This window comes from Manduca sexta, chromosome 27, assembly GCF_014839805.1.
Source record: "Manduca sexta isolate Smith_Timp_Sample1 chromosome 27, JHU_Msex_v1.0, whole genome shotgun sequence".
Lineage (NCBI taxonomy): Eukaryota > Metazoa > Arthropoda > Insecta > Lepidoptera > Sphingidae > Manduca > Manduca sexta.
The window spans coordinates 17,548,750-17,572,670 of NC_051141.1; the positions used below are offsets into that span (position 1 = coordinate 17,548,750).

Below are 23,921 nucleotides of genomic sequence, written 5' to 3' on the forward strand. Positions count from 1 at the left end.
ACTGTACATAATGAGACTTAACATCTCATGTCTCAGGATGACGAGCGCAGTGAAATACCAAACAATACTTTGTAATTCAAGGTGTTGGGAGGTGTTGCTGCTGTTTATGGGCGGTCGTATCGCTTATCATCAGGCGAACGACAAGCTCTTCTCTTCATTCGAAGCAATAAACATACTTAGCCAGGCCCACCACCAGGAAAAAATTGCTTGCAATTTGCCAGTGTGATAGAACCTCAACTTTACAGAAGAAATTAATGATGACTACAAATTGTACGTAGATACGAGAAAAGGATCGAACCCACAATATGGTCGAGAATGAGCAGATTATGCCAAACTAGTCTAAAAGGTCTATATTTTCCGTAAAAGCAACTTAGTCAAAATATGTTAATTTGAACTTTTTAGTAACAAAATCTATACTATTATATAAAGCTGAAGAGTTTATTTGTTTGTTTGTTTTAACGCGCTAATCTCAGGAACTACCGGTCCAAACTGAAAAATTCTTTTTGCGTTGGATAGCCCTTTGTTCTTGGAGTGCTATAGGTTATATATCATCACGCTATACCCAATAGGAGCGGAGCAGTAATGGCTAATCTCAGGAACTACCGGTCCAAACTGAAAAATTCTTTTTGCGTTGGATAGCCCTTTGTTCGTGGAGTGCTATAGGCTATATATCATCACGCTATATTAAATAGGAGCGGAGCAGTAATAGCTAATCTCAGGAACTACCGATTCGAACTGAAAAAATATTTTTATGTTGAATAGTCCTTTGTTTGTGGTGTGCTCAAAGTTATATATCATCACGCTATGACCAATAGGAGCGGAGCAGTAAGGGCTAATCTCAGGAAATACCGGTTTCAACTGAAAAATTCGTTTTGTGTTGGATAGCCCTTTGTTCCTGGAGTGCTATAGGCTATATATCATCACGCTATGACCAATAGGAGCGGAGCAGTAATGAAACATGTTGCAAAAACGGGGAAAATTATGAGTTTTGAGAGCTTCCGTTGCCTGCGCTGCGTAAACGTTTAAAGTTATGCAACAATGATGTATGACGGGATTGTTTCACTTAAAAAGTTATAAATAATATAACAAAGTCCCCCGCTGCATCTGTCTGCCTTAACGTGTTAAACTCAAAAACTACCCAACGTATTAAGAGGAATAATTTGGTATGGACAGGGAAGAACATAGGCTCCCGGGAAACTACTATTTTTATAACGGAAAACTTTAGCCTGAAAAACTTAATAACACGGGCGGAGCCGCGAGCAAAAGCTAGTATAAAATAACCATGACCAGAAATACGATTTAAACTTCAATCTTTATTATTTCAAGTGTCATTATGTGGGCTGGATCCTTTATGCGTATCTACGTCCAATTCTAAATGCGACCTATTCAAAGAATACGACAAGGATATAGTCCAGGGAAAACATAGCTTCTGCATTGTGAGGAAAGTGGACTATATTGGAAAGGTGGGTATCGTGGTTGCACGTCTGCCTACCTCTTCAGGTATAAAGGTATTTCATTTAGTAAGTATACCGCTGAGTAGTATGATGCATCAACCAATAAAATAATGAATAAATGAAAATGGCACTGAAGTAACACCAAGAAACTGGTAAGCTTTTCGAAGGCACAGCGTTTTCCTCGACTTACCATGTACGTCACAACGTGTCAATGATAGAAACATCATAAAAATAATATCAGCCCTGTATTATAATATATTGTCCCACTGTTGGGCACGGGCCTCCTCTACTGAGAGGGATAAGGCCTTAGTCCACCACGCTGGCCTAGTGTGGATTGGTAGACACACACCCTCAAAATTCCTATAGTGAACTCCTCAGGCATGCAGTTATCCTCACGATGTTTTCCTTCTCCGTTAAAGCAAGCGATAATTCACAAAGAATACACACATAATTTTTTAGAAAAGTCAGAGGCGTGTGCCTTTGGGATTTGAACCTGCGGACATTCCTCTCAGTCCATTCCACAACCAACTAGGCTATCGCCGCTTTATGTAAACATCATAAAAAACTTTCTACCACGTACGTTTTCCGTAAAGAAATAAAACAAACGACCAGGCAGAACTGTGAAGTTTATTAGAATTCAACATTATAAATGATCCACAATACTTATATTACATAGCGTTGTCACATCATTGCATTGTTGTTTACCAGACGAGTCCAGTACACTGAAATTGACTTTAAAACAGTAGAAACCTAATCACAAGCGGTTAACAGATATGGGTGGATTTTTTACTGCAGCTGAAGGGAAATTACTCTAAATACTGATCGCAAATTTTGCTTAAAGTATTTTAACCGATTGAACTCCCGGAAATACAGAATGAATTCGTGTTACTTTTATAAACAAAAAAATATTTTCTTTGAGGTAAATTTGTTATATCCATTATTCAGAGAATTTTCCTTTCCGGTGCGGTTAAAAAATTCCAACCTGTATATAGCCTGAAGTGAGTTCGAACCAGGCACTCTACGGTTCACAACTCCGAACCATGAGCGAATAAATTGTATATTGTAAGCACAGTGCTATATATTTCGAAGGCTAATAAATACTACGTTTATAGTGCCTGATATAAAGCGGAGGGACAAAGAGGAGCTGAGATGATTGAACCATAGAATAGCATAAAATACACCTGCGACCGAAGCTAAAAAGCCATTATGAATCGTTAATGTTTATTTTGATATCATCAAAGTGAGTAGGCATAGGAAAAAGTGGACGTACGGAGCGACATAGTCGTGAAATAACGACAAGCCCTTTAAATAAATAACAAAAAAAATAGAAATCCAAAAAAAAAATATGGGAGCCACATATCCAAGCGATACACTTATTGGTTGTTATTCTTATCTTTCTGTTTTCTATTAGCGTAAAGAAGCGTCGAAAGGTATTATGGCGGCGATATCTGGTTTTCAATTTGTCGTTTCCTTTAATCCATTCTCTTATTCAATACCTCCGTGGAAGGATTGACTTACATAGAATAGAATAAAACACAATTCAGTCAGGAATTGGCTTGCCCAAATATTCAGTTCAAGTCGCCTATGTTCTTTTTTCTAATTCCGCACACTGTTAATCTTCTTGTCATTTATGTCGTTCATTATTTTGAAAAAAAAAAATTAGAACCTCATAATTGTTCAGATACCTATTTGTGTAGAATTATTGTAAATTCAACTTATTTTCTAAATGTTTAAGAAACAATTCACCTCAGCTTAGGTCTGACGTGTGCTACTGGCAGTGGGATATATAATGATTTCTTAAGTTTACGCGTATGTTAGACATTTAAATTAAACTATTTTACGGATTTTATCACGGTTTTAATATTTTCCTTTTCTCCCGACGTTTCGAAGACTTTGCAGCCTTCATGGTCATGGGGGGGACTGGGGGAGTCCCCCCCATGACCTAATAATAATAATAATATCAGTCCTGTATTATATACTTGCCCACTGCTGAGCACGGGCCTCCTCTACTACTGAGAGGGATTAGGCCTTAGTCCACCACGCTGGCCTAGTGCGGATTGGTAGACTTCACACACCTTCGAAATTCCTATAGAGAACTACTCGGTTGTGCAGGTTTCCTCACGATGTTTTCCTTCACCGTTAATGCGAACGATAAAATTCACGAAGAATACACACATGATTTTTAGAAAAGTCAGAGGTGTGTGCCCTTGGGATTTGAACCTGCGGACATTCGTCTTGGCAGTCCGTTCCACACCCAACTAGGCTATCGCCGCTTTGACCGCTTTGCCGCCGTGACCTAAGTAATAGTTTAATTTAAGTGGGATATATTTTATATCCGCCGGGATAGCGGCCAGCGTACACAAGCTGTTAAAACTCATATAGCACAGGCAAGTGTGTCGCGTTCCGTATCATCGCCTGTGTATATCCGGTTTCAACAGGCCGGCATAATTGTGTCAACTGTCGAGGGGTAATCATGTCGTCAGTTGACATTCTATTATACCACTCCACTTCCTATCAGGTACAGAGGGGTCATTTTGTCCATATAAAAAAAATGTATTAAGGTTATAGCTTAAGATCCATTCTTCATACATTTTGCTTCACCTTTAATCTGGGTAACTAAACAAGTATTGACAAGTAAAGAATTTAAATTCACGTCTAGTTAGTGATTACTTCTCGCAGTTGAAAGAAAAACGTAAAAATAATTAATATGCATGGATATTTCGGCCTTTAAAATTTAATACGACGAAATTATAACCTATAACCTTAAACAAAATATAAATAATGTCCGCCCTGAATTATATATTGTCACACTGCTGGCCACGGGTCTCCTTTATTACTGAGAGGGTTTTGCACTTATTCCACCACGTTAGCCTCGTGGAGGTTGGTAGACTACCAGTGGCGAAGCGTCCATACAAACCGATTCCTACCGGCTTCCCTTTTCGGTTTATTTACGTTTGTCTTACTTATTGTTTTTTGTTAAATTGGTCGCGATGTGTTAATTAAGGATTTTTTTTAAGGATCGGGTTACCTTTTGAAAAATGTCACCCTTCGCCGCTGTAGACTACACACCTACGAAATTCTGAGAGAATTTATGATGTATGCAGGTTTCCTCACGATATTTTCCTTCACCGTTACACCAAGCCATAATTCACAAATATAAAACTAGAAGTTTCAGTTGCCAGGTGCGTGACCCTGGGTTTTGAGCCTGCAGACATTCGCCTCGCCAGTCCGTTCCTAGAAACTAGTAGCTTTTCAGTGTATTTAATGCAATTAACTAATCAATACATTCCCAACTCTTCTACAATCCCATTCGCTTTCTTACCAGGCACACTTAAAACTAAAATATTAAAAACTTGCCTTAACCTAATTTTCGTTCACATTGATTCAATACAAATATATTTAAAATCACATAAACTCTGAGGGTTAATAACAGAGGAACATTGGCTGGAGCGACGTCACTCCACGTCATGGCCCCAAATTAGGATCCACTTTGGTCCCACCCGGTCACGGGACGTATAGTCTAGATTAGTTTATATTTTGAGGTTGTAGTGCAGGTTGTGGTGTATGTTATTGGCTGTCTCCGGTGTGCGGCTGTGAGCGAGCATCGAAGCCACGACCGCCTCGTGCTCCCTCAGTCTCTTCACTAGCGGCTCCCACGAGCCGTAGTTGAGTTCCATTAACTGCACCGCCTTTTTGATTATCTTGTGAGCTTCTAGACACCATTCCCTGAAATATAGGACAACATAACTACAATAGGTAGCTAAATATCAGTACCTCGCATAGGCGAGACATTTTTTTCATACTTATATACAGACCCCAAACGATACAAACCAAGCTATGCTATACGCGTAAGTGAGCGAAAGTAAGTTAGCTTAGATTTGATCTGCAAGCGGTATGATAAACTATACGGTAACATACTATTGTCCTAGCCCTGATCTACTTGGGCAAAAGAAGTGTCCACTCACACCCCTATATTCAACCTTCCTTATTCCTTCTTGTTCCCTCACACTATATTGATTGCTCTTGTCTTCCAGTAAGCTAGTTGTCCGAAGAAAGTCCGGTTCCTAATAAGACCTAACGTGCGTTTATTCTTTTTTTTTATTTTTATCTACAATCATTGTGTAAGTTGGTTTCGTAACAATAGCGATCTTCAGTGAAAATAGTGCGAATTTCCAATAACTACACTAAAGTATTAACAAATATTATTAACAAAAATAATACCTTAATGACATTTTACTTTCGTAGGAACAACAAAAACTACGGCGTAACTACCGCGCAAGTGACAGAAACATCACAATTAAAATTGATACTTATTATACAAAACATTTGATTGATAATCCTATACTTTTTGTGTCACTTACTCGGTACCTATCCTCGACGCTATCCGTAGTATGGGAATACACTCATGCTGCTTACGCACACTTTAAGCGATTAGGGATATAATCGCCCCACTACTTACAGCCGTTTTCAATACACGAACCCAATCTCAATCTCAATCCGATTCCCAGAATGAATCAATCAAAATAACTCATTTATGTCAAAATACTTTATTCTAATTGGTCAATTTTGAGATAGATCGAAAAAAAGAGATCAGGATTGTATATTGAAAATGGCGGTTAGTAAGGCGCGACTTCGTGGATGAAATGATCGATAACCTTACTTTAGTTTAATAAATAAATAAATAAGTAAAAAAAAGAAATTACCTGCAATCGGGATGCTGCGGCGAGTTCACGAGGCGTTCTAACATCACGTCGGACAGTTTCCTCAACTCATGCGCCACCTGCAACGTGCACACTACGTATGTAATTTTGTTCATAGCATGTCACTTAGTCATATCCCTTCAGCCTTACGGCAGCCTTCGCAGTGCGTAACCATAGGGCCTCTGTGATTGGCTAATATTTAGATACAACAATATTAGCCAATCACAGCGGCCCTATGAAAGTCAGGCGTCAGCAATGAGAAACAGACTTGTTATCACAGCTTTACTCCGTCCTTAGATAAAAAACGTCTCTTTTTACATATTCTTTAATAGCTGCCTTAATTTGGTTAACGCAAAAAACAAGAGTTTATGATTCCTGTAAATTGATTTTGATTTAACCAAATCATTTCTTTTATAGATACAAGGTTTAAAGAATACTATAACGTCATATTTAATTTTTTATACGTAGTATGATTTATTTGACCGAGTTATGTAAAGCTAAGTCAATCCATAAACTCAACCGAATGCAACATAAAATGCAAAAAAAAATTGTTTTTGAAGACATTATTTCTCATCAAAAATTACAATAATTTACGCACGGAGAAATTATAACATCACAGGACAATAAGCGAGCGTACTAAAGAGATACCAATACACTATCTGTATTAGTGTATTATATTAATATACGACAGGGCAAGCACAACTGAATTTTGCAGTACCTGAGTATATCCCGCAAACCGAGAAACAAGGTTTCATAATTAGTAGTACGACTAACATCCAGTCCAAATAAATGATCGCAATCTCAATCTTTAATCCGATTCCGATAATGGACCAATCAATATAACTTATTTGTATGACGTCATTAAACAATTGGTCCTGATTGGTCCATTATCGCTATAGATCGAATATTGAAAATGGCGGTAAATTTCGACATCGATGATTAAAAAAACGAGTTACTTTATAATTCAATATGTTTTTTTTTTTCTTATAATTTGCACCCGTTCCAAAAAAATACATTTCACTTACCTCAACACTGAACGAGCCGAACTGGTACTCCAGACTCTGTATATTCTGCTTTATCAGCTCCACGCTTTTGCTGAATTCGCCTGAAACCAACATTGTTACAATTTTAATTTTTTAACTAAGTTTTATCTTGTCTTAGGCCGTGTATAACTTTTTCCGGATTAAAAGAAGTAAGAGACATGTTAATCTACAGCATAATATACGTATGCGCCATATTACATACAATTATAAGTTTTAGCGTATATTTTTAGCATATCTAAATATCTATACTAACGTGAGATCTAACGTATCTCTGGTGCGGAGGCTGGACGTCCTCCTAATGTCAACTAATTTAATTCCATACTTGACAATTACTCCCACCTTTACTTATAATGACGCAAGCAAAAAACCGTTAAACTGACTTTATAATCCACAACATTTGAAAATTGAGAAACTATCGATGCAACATCGACTATCGTGTAATTACCGAAGTCACTTTTTCGGGTTATTTGTGTCATTGTAATTCAGGTGCGTGCTGTTTACTCAAGTCTTTGGTGAAATGAAGGCGATCGGATTTTTTCTCAATACTATGATAACATGACGCCGCATTATACTAGTGAAGACTCGATCAACCCGGACTTATTGTTGTCTGTATTTTTATAGATATGAATTCTTACCAGTGGCGTAGCGTCCATACAAACCAATTCCTACCGACTTCCCTTTTAGATTTATTTTCGTTTATCTTAATTTTTGTTATCTGTTAAATTTTGCTTCGGGTTACCTTTTGAAAAATGTCATCCTTCGCCACTGATTATGACTAATTTATTTTGTTCCTGACTCTACCCACTTTAATGAACATTCCCGAAATAAAAAATAGTTTATAGCACTCATATGTAATTTAGGTTCCAATTGACAAAATATTTTTTATAATAGGTTAATAAATTCTTCAAATCCATACAAAGTTTCATCCCGTCGCGACTTGCTGTTGGCAATCCGAAAAATTGTGAATCCGTACAACTGAGATCTGAATAATCGAGTCTTCACATTACCACTAACGGTATAAAGAATATTGACACATTGAACGTTGACACGCCAGCACGCACGCACGCATACAAGCACGCACGCACACGCACATTTTGTTTTTAAATTCTTTCTCTTTAGAACTCTTGTAATATTTATGTCTGGCAGAAGCTGCTAGTTGCGACACAGTTATCAATTACTACTATATTTAGCAACATAAAAGTGTGTTATTGTGACGTTTTTTTAATTTAAATACAATCGCTTAAGTAAACATTTGAGTGTACGTACCGACGTCAGCGTATATCCTGGCGAGTCGGTCGGCAGTGGTACGCAGTGCGGTGTGATGGCGATGTAACACCTGCTGTTTGAGTTTGAACGACGCAAGCGCCTTCTCGCACCGCTCCTCAGGGGCGGAGGCACGTTCCGCTGTACGTATGAGGAAAAATATTATGTACTGTTGTTGTTACTTACAAAGATTATTAGAGTAAGTACCGCTGGCTCACTAATACAACGTTCTATATCTGATGTGCAAATTAAATTATGTTTATTACATTGACGCTTGAAAGGCAATCGATTTCATCAAAATTTAGTAGGCACGGGTAGAAGTGGACGTACGGAACGAAATATCGACCAAGCTCCTTAAATAAGGATTTAAAAAAAAAAAGGCAATCATATTTAACCAACAATCATAATCTTTTGAGAAGAGCGATTTAAAGTTTTGTCTTTAATAAGAAAATTTATAACATTTAAATTATTTAGTTTATAAAAATAAATTATAATATAAATATTGTCCTAGACGACGCAAAAGAATCAGACGATTCCAAATATGTATATAACTCATTTTCGATATATATGTCGCTTAGATATTATTGCCATTCAAATCGGTATGATTCTAAATAGTTTTCAGTGAAAATTTCCTCCGAAAGCCAAATGACTACCGTGAATCTAATTTTTACTAAATTCTTTTTTATTATACCGTCTGTAAATCTAACCTTGCGCCATGAGTTCGTCCGCCCTCTCGACTGTAGTAAGCGCCTTGGCGAGCTTGAAGTCGGTCTGGCACTGCTGGCAGTGGGCGCGGCGTCCGCTCCACAGCACCGGGCCCTTGCACGACTGGCACGCGTACGCGGAGAACAACGACTACACAACACGTATATGTCGACGTAATACAATTTTATTAATTAAACATGTCATAAATTGGCACCAATAAGTGTCAGTAATTACCATATTTTGTTGGTTACAATTATTCTATCATTTTCATGAGTATAAAATGAACTTTACTGTTACTTTGATAAAAATAAGGAGTTGTAGTGTGTTATTTTTCTAAGCAACAAACTATTAATCAATATAGTTAAAACAGGGATTGTAAAGCAAACAAACTATGCCTAAATTCATTTTTACATTTATAATGAGTAATAACTTAGTTTTAACACATCTTTAAAGGGTTTAAATTAACCACATTTCTATGTAGTGAATTATTACTCAATAAGTGTGACAGTTAATTATAAGTCGAACAAAACATAGTAAAATTCATGTTATAATTTATAAACAATTATGATTGTGTTTTTAGAACATTTTATGAAGCTTAGAAAATAACTACAATAACGGATCTTAAAATAACGGAAAGCGGCGGAAACAACACTTATAAAAAGTATTCTAAATAATTCCAATAGTTTAACAGTGATTTAATAATCGGAATACTTTTGTAAATGCTCGTAATGAATTAACAGGCAAAAACATTTAGTGCCGCTAAATTTCATTACGGGTGTATTCCTTAATATGGAAAGTGTATTGACTCCTATGCCGTTTGTTTAAATATTGTGAGCTCGTGGCGAAAATTCAATTTATTCCTGAAATTTCGCCTGGAGCACATCAAGCAATAAGTGTGAGTATTACATTTAATTATTTTGATAGTTTGGTGTTTGTTTTATTTTGAGTGTATCATTTACAGTGTTGGTTATTTTATATTGGTCTATAATTTAATATAAAAGGCTACGCTCGTAGAATATCCATTATGAGTAACCCGATCGATGATGGTAGTGACGTCAGTTCTGCTGACGTCACTATTTTAAAAAATACTGCTGAGACAGGCGCTCCGTTATATATTTAAATTTAAATATTATATAAAGCTGAAGAGTTTGTTTGTTTGTTTGAACGCGCTAATCTCAGGAACTACCGGTCCAAACTAAAAAAATATTTTTGTGTTGGATAGCCCTTTGTGGAGTGCTATAGGCTATATATCATCACGCTATATCCAATAGGAGTGGAGCAGTAATGAAACATGTTGCAAAAACGGGGATAATTTATTAGTTTTGAGAGCTTCCGTTGCCTGCGCTGCGTAAACGGTTAAAGTTATGCAACAATGATGTATGACGGGATTGTTTCACTTAAAAAGTTATAAATAATATAACAAAGTCCCCCGCTGCATCTGTCTGCCTTAACGTGTTAAACTCAAAAACTACCCAACATATTAAGATGAAATTTGGTATGGAGACAGTTTGAGACCCTGGGAAGAACATAGGCTCCCGGAACAATATATAGCGTGACTTTTATAACGGAAAAGTTTAGCCCGAAAAACTTTATAACGCGGGTGGAGCCGCGGGCAAAAGCTAGTATTTAAATAAACATTTACCGCCATTTTTTTTAAATTATTTCCATCGCTTTTATCGACTTCGTCAAAAATTTACCAATCAGAATAAATTATTTTGACACGTTCGCAAATGACTTATCTTGATTGGTTCATTTTCGAAATCGGATTGAGATTGGGATCGTTTATTGAAACAGCCGGTGATTTTTGAATTTAACCCAATTTGTGTATAGAGGTTGTGTATTAATTAGCTTGTTGTTGTTAATTTGCTTTACAAACAATACTCACCACAAAGTCCCTCCTCTCTGTGTCCGTGCATGCGGTACAGTTGCACGTGAACATGTACTGCGCGCGCAGTTGTGCGCGTCGGTGCGCTGTGACGTCACGCGCGCGGTGCGGCCCGTAACAGTTATGCACCTCTGCGCCTGCGCACAACTCACGCGAACAACGCACAATCAGACGCGCATTGTGGAAACTAAAATAAAAACAAACATGTTACAAATTCGTACAAAATTTTCCGTGAATAAAAATTACCGAGATTATTCACATACTGATAATCAGTGATATGCCCTTGGGATTTGAACCTGCGGACATTCGCCTCCGCAGTCCGTTCCACAACCAACTAGGCTATCGTCGCTATTGTATACATTCCAATAGTTAAATATCATTATCACGATGCAGTGACTTTTCTCACTAACCGCGCCAACGTTCCGTTTCACTCAAATATTGTAATCATACATTTTTATCGCTCATAGACATCACTCACGTGTTGATAATGTTGGGGTCGCAGGAGTGGTTCATCATGGCGGCAGAGGGATATATCGCGGTGGCGCGCCTCACTTCCCGCTCTGTAGCCGTGCGACCTGCCATCAGAACAACCATTGTAACATTTTTCATTGACGCTCTGCTCCTATTGGTCATAGCGTGATGTTATACAGCCTATAGTCTTTCTCATTAAATGAGCTATTCAACATTAAAATATTTTTTTCATTTCAAACCGTGCCTGAGAGTAGCGCGTTCATACAAACAAACATGGTAAATAGTACGACTGAAGTCTAAGGTCCCGGGTTCGATTATTGGATCGGGCAAAGTGATGTTGGGTTTGTCTTGTATCAGCCCGGAGTCTGGAATTTGTACCCGATATGCCGTTAGGCTGACGACGGTGTACGCATGACGAAAAGTGCATGCACTAGTTGCGCCTCTACCTACCGCGAATAAAAGGCTTCAGTATGTCTTTCTCTCTCTCTCTGTCGCTCTCTCTCTCTCTCTTAAAAAATCTTATAGAGAATTTCTCACGTACGCAGGTTTCCACACAATATTTTCCTACCAGAGTTAAAGGAAGCGATAATTCACAAAAATACACACATAACTTTAGAAAAGTCACAGGTGCGTGCCCTTGAGTTTTGAATCTGCGGACATACGTCTCAAATAGCCTTACACCGCTTTTAATATAATCCTATTAAATGTGATAAATAAGAGAAAATAAATCAAAAACACTTTCATGTGTTGACATGTATTGATATAGAAATGTTTTTGATGAATTTTTTTTTTTTTGGTAAACATTGATAAAGAAAAGATATATATTGTCTATGTATAAACCTGATCATTATTGTTGAAATTATACACGGATACCAAACAAACGAACTGTTTTATTATGAGAACAAGAAACAACAGAAAAGCATTTTAAATTTTTAATTTTTAATTCTATACAGCCATTACCAATTTCTAAAGAGTAAAAAACTATAAAACTATATTCACAAGACAAAGGCAACAAAAACATTATGTCACAAACATTATGTTTAACATTCTTCCAACAATAGGGTACCGGACTCATTTTTGTTCTTTACTTTTATCAAATATTTACATAACATAAATTATAACACAGAAGGAATTTTTAAAATCCGGTAAAAAATCAACAAGTTATAAGTCTTTGAATTTCGGTGGAAGGGGTAATTAACAAGAAACATAAAAGAGACGAAATATCCACATGTGACGTCATCGGGAATTACGACGCGTGCGAAAGAAAGAAATGAAGCGATATCCCCACATCGCGCCTACTTCTGCACATTACAATATTTTAAATATGAATTACTCGCTCATTTTTTAACCAATTTTTATGCAGTTTTCGCAGCAGTGCTTCTTTTTCGTATTATTAACCATTATATATAGAATAATGGACAAAATCAAGCATAGGCCGGTCCCCTATTATCACCATGAACACATACCTTCCCCCTCCTCCACAGTGGCGAGGCTGAGCGCTGCGTGTCCGTTGCACACCAGCTGCCCGAGACTGCGCAGCACCACCGCCGCAGCGAACAGCCGCAGCTGCGACGCTGACATTGAGTACGGCACCCTCCCCGACATGTACTCGAAGAACGACGTGAACCGCTCCAGGTACAGCGTCAGCATCGTAGCCGTCTATAATACACAGTCATTATTACATTGCGTTACTAAATGAAACCATATACTCGTCATCATTGCTGACATTGTGCCAAAAATCATCCATTAACCCATTTACCATCGGAATGTTAGCCGGCTAAGATGACAGCTACATGACATTACGCGTGTCACGGGAATATAACCATATACACGTTATTTTTACAGTGCGTAACAAGCTCGTAACGCATCGCGTCATGTTCAATACAATAGAAATTGGCATACAGAATACCATTCCACACAAATTTCACGAAGATAAGACACGGCCGCGTTACACGTTTGCAGTGTTATAGAGAATAAGGCCCCTACAAGGTCTTGCTCGTTTAAAATTAGCATTAGAAACATGGTGCATAAAGTTTACTAACCAGAGCATACTGTATATAATCAGCGTTGTTCATCTTATCAAAATTTGTGACAAGATTGAACATCCTGTAGAAAGCCGGCGTGTCATGTTTGTATATTTGCACGCTGTCGACGCGCGAGTAGCTGTTGAACAGTTGCTCGGCCGTCCGGGGTTCGGGTTCCGTCGTAGGCACCTTTGGAAAACCGTCGCTGGCGGACACTAGTAACACCCTGTAATTTAGAAATGATATTATTAAATTTTAATGGTAATATTTTAAGTGATATTTTTATACGATTAATAATGTGACGAGCAAGACGCTCGTCTGATGGTAAGTGGACTGGACACAACAGTAGCCACAATAACTAAAACTTTATTTTTATTGAATGGCACTGTACTGTCAATAATTACACTGGCTAGAATAACTACCACATTTTATAATGTGTACTAAAAGGATAGTCGAATACTTTTTTTTAAATACATTTATAAAAATGTATGTAATTACAAAACTAGCGGAAAAAAGATCTAGCAAATCGACGCAATAATAAATAAGTTACATAGCTTTGAATTTTGGTTGGAAGGGTAGCTGCCAAATAATAGAAATAGCAAACTGTGACGTAACCGAGTGTCGCCGTCCATAACACGAAGTGCGCGTGAAAGAGATGGCGTGATAACCCCTCCACGCCACATTTGCTCACAACAATATTTCAAAGATGAATAACTGCGTTATTATAATCATTTTAGTTGCTGCTTTCAAAGAATTCGTTTTTCATTTTATTTTCTGTTTCGTAAAAATAAAATTTATGTACAAAATAAAACATAGAGAACTATTGGGCCAGCTACAACAGCTAGAATGTTATTTCTTCATAAAATGTGTGTACTTGGAACATACCTTAAAGCTAAGTGCGCTATGCCCACAGTGGGGAAGAGGTCCGCCTGCGCTCCGACGCACTCCCAGCGGTGGAAAACGGCGGAAGCGCGCGACCGACACTCCGCCCCGCAGTACACGCTGCGGGAACACGCGCTGCAACTGTTGCACGAACATGTTAAAATGTCACCTTAGTTCATTATTTTGTTTCCGGCTTTACTATGAAAGGAAGTGGACAATGAATATTTTCGAACTCCTCCCTATCTTTCTATTTGATTAATTTCGTTGCGGGATAATGACAAATAGGCGTTCCCAGAGACTTGCTGAGCTTCACCGCTCAGTATCTTAAAATGCATGCCATTGCTGATTCTGGCTGGCTTACAGGAGTTGTATGAAATGAAATAATTTATTGGAATCTGTAAAATGTTATACATTATTTAGATTCCGTCAATATTAACTCTACCACAACTTCGAAAAGCTGTTTTCACCAGAGAAGAACGGGCAAGAAACTCTGGTGTTGCTCGTTTCAAAATCAGTTCAAGGTATAAACTACAGTACATGATTCACAGAAAAGAGATTTGTTTTTTTATTGCTGTTTAGAGTAGTTCATTTATTATTGTATTGGTTGCTGCGAGGGCGGAAACGTCTGATCTATAAGATATGACATACCCATAATTTTTTTCAGTTTTCTATTAGAGTTAACGATTTTAGAAAGGCATCTGTTCGTTAAAACGTGTACAAGTAACTCACGGTACAATATTAACAGACGACTTGCAACAGTTGTCGCAAACGGCGCTGTCGGTGCCGGTCGGCAGCGTGACGCACGCGTACGGCTCCTCGGAGAACAGCACGTCGCCACGACGTGTCGCGTGACACGTCACCACGTGACGGCCCGCCGTGTCATTACGACTGGAACGTGATTTTATCAAAAATCAACATCATCATCTATCTGAAGTCCCCTGCTGCAAGGCCTCTCCTGAAGATTTCCATACGGACATGTCAAAAGCGGCCTTCATCCAGCGTTTTATCCAATCATAAACCGACATAAACTACTAAATTCTGGTGTATAAAATTCAATTTATTTACTCTATTTGGAATTTTGTAAATGCTTAAATACCAACAGAATACTGGTACCACCTTGTATATTATGTAGTGACGTATAGTACGATTATTAAAGTTAGTGCGTAAAACATGTTCAAGAGTTGTGCGTGTGTGTATAATGTCAGTGAATAAACATAATTCAGTTGTCATGACGACGCACTGCTCTTGAATTGAAAACAAACTAAAATATAGTGTGATGTTCTCTTTACACCTATGTCTATCCCATCAATTATAATATGAAATATTTTTTGTAACATACACGTTAATACTCAAGCCTTTTTATCCCCGAAGGGGTAGGCAGAGGCGCAATTGGTGCACCCATCCACCCACTTTTTGCCGTGCGTATCCCATGTGATAGAGGGTGTGCCTATCGCCATATGAGACAAAAATTCCAGACTCCATACTGATACTGTGTAAAAATACCCAACATCACTGCTCGATAGGGGATCAAACCTAAGATCTCGGCACTGTTAGACCAGTGGAACCAACGTAACCATTCCACTTAAACTCCAAGGTGGTAGCGACAACGCGTTTTTTCCCCACAAAAAAAAACCTACCGTAATAGAACTACGCCACCAAGGCTGTCGGTTTTTTGTAACATGCTGTATAAAATTGTATTGATGAGTACTATGAACGTGCCAACTTTTGTAACAGCTCTATATACGGACAATAAAGGACGGCTGCACAGAGGTGTGCCTTAGATGGTTAGCATTAATCTACTTAGACGAGAACGTCAAGGAACAGGCAAAAACGGCTAATGCTGAAGGAAGCCTTCTGTCAAAAGGATATAGGGAGATACTGTATGTCATAGAGTTTGTATTTTGCTAATTTTACACCTTGTAGCTGCGCAGGGGCACGCTCGCTGGCGTTCGTTAGTCGTTCGCCGTCACACGCCACGTTGCCCATGTAACCGTGGACAGTACAATACACATTGTAGAATTAAGTGATTTCATATATGTGACCAATATAGACTAACTCTCTTATTCATAAACGTTATTTATTTGAACAGCCAACAAAACATACACCGTACATAGTTTTTTTTTAACAATTCCGTAAGTAATTGCTGCAGTGCTGTTTTAATTACAGGCTGTCACAGCATGAACATATTAAATACATAACAATAAACAATTGGCTGCACCATAAGTGCAGTATATTCTAAATATAAAACCGAATATAAAACTAAATTTAGGTTTCAACAAGCGAGTTCAATATTTTCTTTTTGAAGATAGGAAGTTATTTATCTAAGGACGAAGCATTGCTGTGATAACAAGTCTGTTAGTGCTCCGTCGTTAGATAAATAACGGTTATGCATAAGGGAGTATGGAATTAACCACTTCTGGACTTTTATTTGCAACCTTTTGAGAGTCAAGTGAAGGATTATTGAGAATAATTTATAATAATTAGTACTCTAAATCCCCCCAAGGACAAGCTTTAAAGAGAACTGCTATGAAATACAGATAAAAGTTTAACTTAAAAAAACTCTCTTTGTAGTGCAACATCTGCCTGACTGGAAATCTCCCCTTCCATAAAGCAACATAACCACCTGTTCCTCTTTAGTGGTGTCAACCTTTACGGCGCCAAAAATATGTAATAAAAAAGTACAATTTCTTAGTGAGACACCTATAGACTATCTAGGTTCATTGCCTATTCCCACCGATTCACCAGCAGAAACATATTCAGGTCGAAACTACTCACCGTAACTCTATAGCATTAGAGGCGGCATGGAAGTTCTCATTGAGGCCCTTGTAGCACTCCGGTATAACGCCATCCTCTACTTTCTCCTCCTCCACGATTACTTCCACCTTCCTTTCCAGGTCTCGTATGTGTCTCTCGAATTCCGCTGAGGAATATAAAATAAATATTTAATCAAATATAATGTCCAAGATACATGATCAATGGCAAGCTTAGTTGCTAATAATGCACTACTCTTCGCTGCACGTATTTTTTTATAGCTTCAATAGAATGTCGACTGACGAGAGATGATTACCTCTTAACAGTCGACACGATTATGCCGACCTGTTGGAATCGGATATACAAAGGCTGATCCCGGAACGCGAAACACTTATATGAGTCACTATGGTGGGTTTTAACACCTTGTGTATGGTAGTCGCTATCCGAGCGGATATATCCTACCACCAGTAAATATAATCGTATTGTAAATGGAACTTAACCATTTCAAGTTTTGATAACTGATAGAAGCCCATCACTGCATCAGGTAAACATCCCTTAAATACTTTGTTTTACTTCACACACATTATAATATAATAATATCAGTCCTATAGTATATACTGTCCCACTACTAAGCACGGGCCTCCTTTACTACTGAGAGGGATTAGGCCTTAGTCCACTACATAACCTTTAACTTTTCTAAAATAATATACACATTATTTTAGGAAAGTTAGAGGTGTGTGCCCTTGGGATTCGAACTTGCGAACATTCGTATCGGCAGTCCATTCCACATACACATTATTTTTGACCAATACCAAGATTTCGTTGTGATTATATAACATCCGCACTAGATTGTAAAAATACCAACCGCACTGCGCTGCAGACAGCTTCAAACTAGCGGCGTGTTGTGATGAAGCGTTAAGCGCTTCAAGCGCTTTGGTGCGCTGGCCCAGCTCTATATGACAGTCGGCGCGGCGCAGCAACAGCTTGTGACGCTGCTCGTTCGGGTAGCCGCTAGCGAGCGCCAGCTTGATGTCCGACAGGCACTCCTAGAAATGAGATTATTAATTAACTAAAGTTGTACAACTATTATGTGGATACAGTCAGTCCTTTTAAGTTTTTTTTTATGATAGGCAGCAGATTGACTCTGTTCTTTACATTGCCAAAGTCTATGGGCGACAGCAAGTTACTGACCACATACTAACAGGGGTCGTTAGAAGCCTTCCACCCGCTAATAACAACAAAATAAATATATACTGGGATATATGTATGAACTAGTAAGTAATAGTTAAATTAATTCGCCAGCTAATATCTAAAGTTGGTCATGTCAAAGGTTGTAGTAATTTATCAAAATTTTACTCCCTTATTCACAGGTCCCTTATTCACATGTAAAGTTAAGGGTTTGTTACACAGCATCGGAGTAAATGCTACTTGTCACATAATTTTTTATAAACCCACCAAGTACAAAAGTCGCACACTATATACTCCCAAAATAAAATTAATACTATCTACATCAATTGTTTAATATGTTGAAACATGTGAAACAGGTTGTAAAAGAAATATATTATCATACATTTATTTTCATTGCATATACTACACTCCTTAGGTGCAGATATAGATTTTTTTCTAAACCTTTTTAGTAATGCTTCAAATTTTAAACATTTAATTTAGATATAGGAATTTGAGACTAACATATCAAGTATTATTATAGATAGACTAGCTTTTGCCCGCGGCTCCGCCCGCGTTATAAAGTTTTTCAGGCTAAAGTATTCCGTTATAAAAGTAGTAGTTTCCCGGGAGCCTATGTTCTTCGCAGGGTCTCAAACTGTCTCCATACCAAATTTCATCTTAAGACGTTGGGAAGTTTTTGAGTTTAACACGCTCAGACAGACAGATGCAGCGGGGGACTTTGTTTTATAATATATTTTTTAGAACTTTTAAAGTGGAACAATCCCGTCACACATCATTGTTACATAACTTTAACCGTTTACGCAGCGCAGGCAACGGAAGACCTCAAAACTTATAATTTTCCCCGTTTTTGCAACATGTTTCATTACTGCTCCGCTCCTATTGGTCATAGCGTGATGATATATAGCCTATAGCACTCCAGGAACAAAGGGCTATCCAACACTAAAAGATTTTTTCAGTTCAAACCGGTAGTTCCTGAGATTAGCCATTACTACTCCGCTCCTATTGGTCATAGCGTGATGATACATAGCTTATATCGGTCCACAAATAAAGGGCTATCCAACACAAAACTAATTTTTCAGTTCAAACCGGTAGTTCCTGAGATTAGCCATTACTACTCCGCTCCTATTGGTCATAGCGTGATGATACATAGCTTATATCGGTCCACAAATAAAGGGCTATCCAACACAAAACTAATTTTTCAGTTGAAACCGGTAGTTCCTGAGATTAGCCATTACTGCTCCGCTCCTATTGGTCATAGCGTGATGATATATAGAACTACACGAATAAAGAGCTATGCAACACAAAAAGAAATTTTCAGTTCGAACCCGTAGTTCCTGAGATTAGCCATTACTGCTCCGCTCCTATTGGTCATAGCGTGATGATATGTAGCCTATAGCACTCCACGAACAAAGGGCTATCCAACGCAAAAAGAATTTTTCAGTTTGGACCGGTAGTTCCTGAGATTAGCCATTACTGCTCCGCTCCTATTGGTCATAGCGTGATGATATATAGCCTATAGTACTACACGAATAAAGAGCTATCCAACACAAAAATAAATTTTCAGTTCGAACCGGTAGTTCCTGAGATTAGCCATTACTGCTCCGCTCCTATTGGTCATAGCGTGATGATATATAGCCTAAAGCATTCCACGAACAAAGGGCTATTCAACGCAAAAATATTTTTTTAATTTGGACCGGTAGTTCCTGAGATTAGCTGTTACTGCTCCGCTCCTATTAGGTATAGCGTGATGATATATAGCCTATAGCGCTCCACGAACAAAGGGCTATCCAATGCAAAAACATTTTTTCAGATTGGACCGGTAGTTCCTGAGATTAGCCAGTACTGCTCCGCTCCTATTGGGTATAGCGTGATGATATATAGCCTATAGCACTCCACGAACAAAGGGCTATCCAACGCAAAAATAATTTTTCAGTTTGGACCGGTAGTTCCTGAGATTAGCGCGTTCAAACAAACAAACAAACAAACTCTTCAGCTTTATATAATAGTATAGATTAACATTAAGAAATATACATTATAATACACAAACAGCTAATAATCTTCAAAATCTATAAATATTAAATATTTATAAACTACTCTTATCATGGATTCGAGAGAAAAATATAGATTTCGCAATGCATCATCTTTATAACATAAGCGTGGGTCCATTTAACATTGGCATATAACATGTAAGTTTCATACTGCATTATAATAAATATTAGAAAACATTTAATTGTTATCTATAGACCAAGCGCAAGATATGTGTGTATCAAACATGGGCACACTAACATGCACAAATAAAATTTACATAATTATAATCACCCATAAGAGTTAATACTCAAATTGTAAGAAAGGCAAAGTTGTTTCTAAAGCAATAATATCTAATATAATCAGTAAATTTTAGATTAGAGTGCTTTAAAGTTTTGATTTAATATGAAAATTCATAACACTTATTTTATAAGGATAACTTTATTTTTTAAGGATATAGTCAAATGATATTAAAATTATCCTAGACATATAAAACCTAGATCAAATGACGCAGAAAAATATGGCGAATCAAAATGTTTATATAATTCATTTTCAGTATATTTGTCGCTTAGATATATTAATACATATAGCTTGTTCATAGACAGTATTATAGTGTTGATATTGAAATAAATTATTATAAACAAGGTCCTTCACAACATTGTCTGCACAGAGTTAGATCTATCTTTGCCTGTTATACACCCACCTCTTCAATATACCTGGCTGTACGCCACTTCACATACTCTGCTTCCCCATGTGTGCATCTTATCCTAAATTACCCAATATGCTACAATAAATAGCTTCATTTAATAGTTATTTTGTTTTGATACAATGATTTAGCAAACAACACATATATCGACTAAATGACAGTTATTGTTATACATTTTGTTACATTTCTCTCGTCTCCGAGTTTATCAGGATAAAAAGATAAAGCATAGCTTGTAACTTCATTTGCATAAATATCTTACACCATGCATAGTCATTGGATCATTTCGCATTAAGCAGGGTTAGTATAACCACAAATTCAATATAAAATCATGCCCCATTATATTCATATAAGACCAATAATATTTTAGTTCCATCCTCATACATTAATAATTTGTACAAAGCTTGAAGCATTTTATCAATCCATTTATGACAAAACGTCAATAAAAAATTAGACAAATTTTAAAATCAAAACGATTTGTCGGACATTATTGCAGTTTTAATAATTTGTTTTTCTCCCAACATTTGGAAGACTTTACAGCCTTCGTGGTCATGGGGGGGACTCGAAAAACTCGACGAAATGTCGTAAGAAAACCAAAATATAAAAACCGCAATAAAATCTGAAAAATAGTTTAATTTTAATGTCTAACATTCGCGTAAACATAAGAAATCAGTAGACAAATTTTGTTGAATAATAATTTACCTGGAACCGTTTCATGCGTAGGAGTGCAGCAGATCTATTAGCCAGGGCGAGGGGATACATCGGGCCATCCTGTGGAGCGTAGAGCACACTCTTCATGTAACATCTGTAGCTATCTTCCAGTCGGTTGGCTCGGAATTTGTCATTTCCCTTCTGCCTCCACAGGAGTGCTACTTCATCTGACTTCAAAGCTGTGTCCGTCTCACTCATCTTCTTTGCGTATGATTGCTTCATCTGCTGCAGCCATTGTAGGAGGATTCTCCTGGAATTATTAAACAATGAATTTAAGTTTGTTTTTTGTATTTGATTGTGAAATTGCTGATGTTGGATTTATTATGAGACCATTAAAATTTACAGATTTTTTTCTTTCTCAATTATGCATAAGTTGTTTAAGGTCTTATATTAAGAGAATTTGGATTGTATTGTAAGCAAGTGAGGCGGTTTAATCAAAGCATTTTCTAATGAAAATGCTTTGATTATTTATTTGATTAACACTATAGACTAACAATGTATCACACTTTTTTTTTTCTTTAAAACAGTGACATTCAGTGGCTAATATTTAGTTACACCTTACAGACATTTAATGGATTTATAGCGTGTTCAGAATGGACAAACCTGATCCCCTCATTCTTGAAGAAATAATTCATAGTATCTATTTCGCCATCGCTGGTCCGGTCGATTTTCTTCTCTTCTGCAGAAATAAGTAGGAGAAGTATCTCCCATTGCTTAGCACAGTCGTCCGGCAGCTCTATATTGCTCATTTTTTCATTCCAGGCCCAAATTACAGCTTATTATTAACATAGGAATTTACATTTGTCAATCTTAAATGTAATCTCACTTTATAATTGGCTTTATCTAAAAAATATTGAAACTTGCAAAATTTAAAGAAAATGAATCGAAATTATACATTTTGATACAGTCAAATTAAATATACGACTGTATAAATAGAACATTACGGAAATTTGTGGTTCATGCAATTTTGTAGGTTAATATTGATTTGACACATTGACATTTGGCCTTTATTACTTTCCGTTTTACACAACTTATGAATGTTATTTAAAATTACTGAAAAAAAGCTTATTATTTTATATTATTTTATCCACTTTTTATACTTTTATTAAAACACTTAAAAATTGTTGATGCATAGGTGAGTAAGTAAAAATTATGATTTAACATATTTGAACTCACTGAACACAGTGACCGAAACAAAAATATAAACATAATAAATTAAAAAAAAACAAACACGCATAAAGAAAATAACAACACAAATAAACGCAAAAGAATACGTATATGTACATATTAAAAGGGTATTTTAAATATCTTGTCTGAGTGCTATACGGGTCGTACATAGAACAAATGTATTTTTTTTTCATGCTATTGGCTATTATTCTTCCCGTAGTATTATAATGCTCTTTGGTTCTTCCTAGATTAACAAAGCTGTCTTATACTTACTTACAACATTCAAACAAACACACTTATTTTAGATTATCTGTTAGATGGGATTTGCGAGTTGTGCCGCGACATTGCTCGCATAATATGGAATGCCGCGCCGGTGTAAAATGCTAATTCATGGAAAACTAAATTTAGTAATTCCATAATACCTACCTCTAACAGTAGGTAGGTAGTCAGAAGTAAATATTAGAGACATCATATCTATCTATGTATGTTTATATTTATATTTATTATAATTATCACCCTATGTATCCGAAAAAACAAAGCGATACCTCAAGGTCCATTTTCATACATTTTGTTTCGCTTTTAATGTGGGTAACTAAACAAGTATTGGCAAGTAAAGAATTTAAATTCACGTCTAGTTAGTGATTAGTTCTCGCAGTTGAAAGAAAAATGTAAAAATAATTAATAATCATGGATATTTCTGCCTTTAAAATTTCGTCATATTAAATTTTAAAGGCCATGATTATTAATTATTTTTACGTTTTTCTTTCAACTGCGAGAACTAATCACTAACTAGACGTGAATTTAAATTCTTTACTTGCCAATACTTGTTTAGTTACCCAGATTAAAGCCGAAACAAAATGTATGAAAATGGACCTTGAGGTATCGCCTTAAGAATACCTACATACTCCGCGGTGCAAATGATTATTAAAAAAACAAATGCTAAGCAGAT

The 23,921-nt window shown here is 36.9% G+C and overlaps 1 protein-coding gene across 1 annotated transcript; it reads right to left on the reverse strand.

The window, feature by feature from the left end:
• Positions 1–3,609: 3,609 nt before the first annotated feature.
• LOC115447450 (SET and MYND domain-containing protein 4) lies at positions 3,610–22,769 on the reverse strand. The gene is made up of 15 exons (XM_037444061.1): positions 22,409–22,769; positions 21,797–22,055; positions 18,044–18,224; positions 17,203–17,347; positions 15,157–15,315; positions 14,431–14,568; positions 13,564–13,771; positions 12,988–13,180; positions 11,529–11,625; positions 11,051–11,237; positions 9,168–9,315; positions 8,464–8,601; positions 7,180–7,259; positions 6,158–6,234; positions 3,610–5,180 (listed from the first exon to the last, which is right to left on the reverse strand). Exons 1-15 carry the CDS (start codon positions 22,552–22,554, stop codon positions 4,985–4,987), a joined length of 2,352 nt encoding a protein of 783 aa, XP_037299958.1. The 5' UTR covers positions 22,555–22,769; the 3' UTR covers positions 3,610–4,984.
• Positions 22,770–23,921: the final 1,152 nt, after the last annotated feature.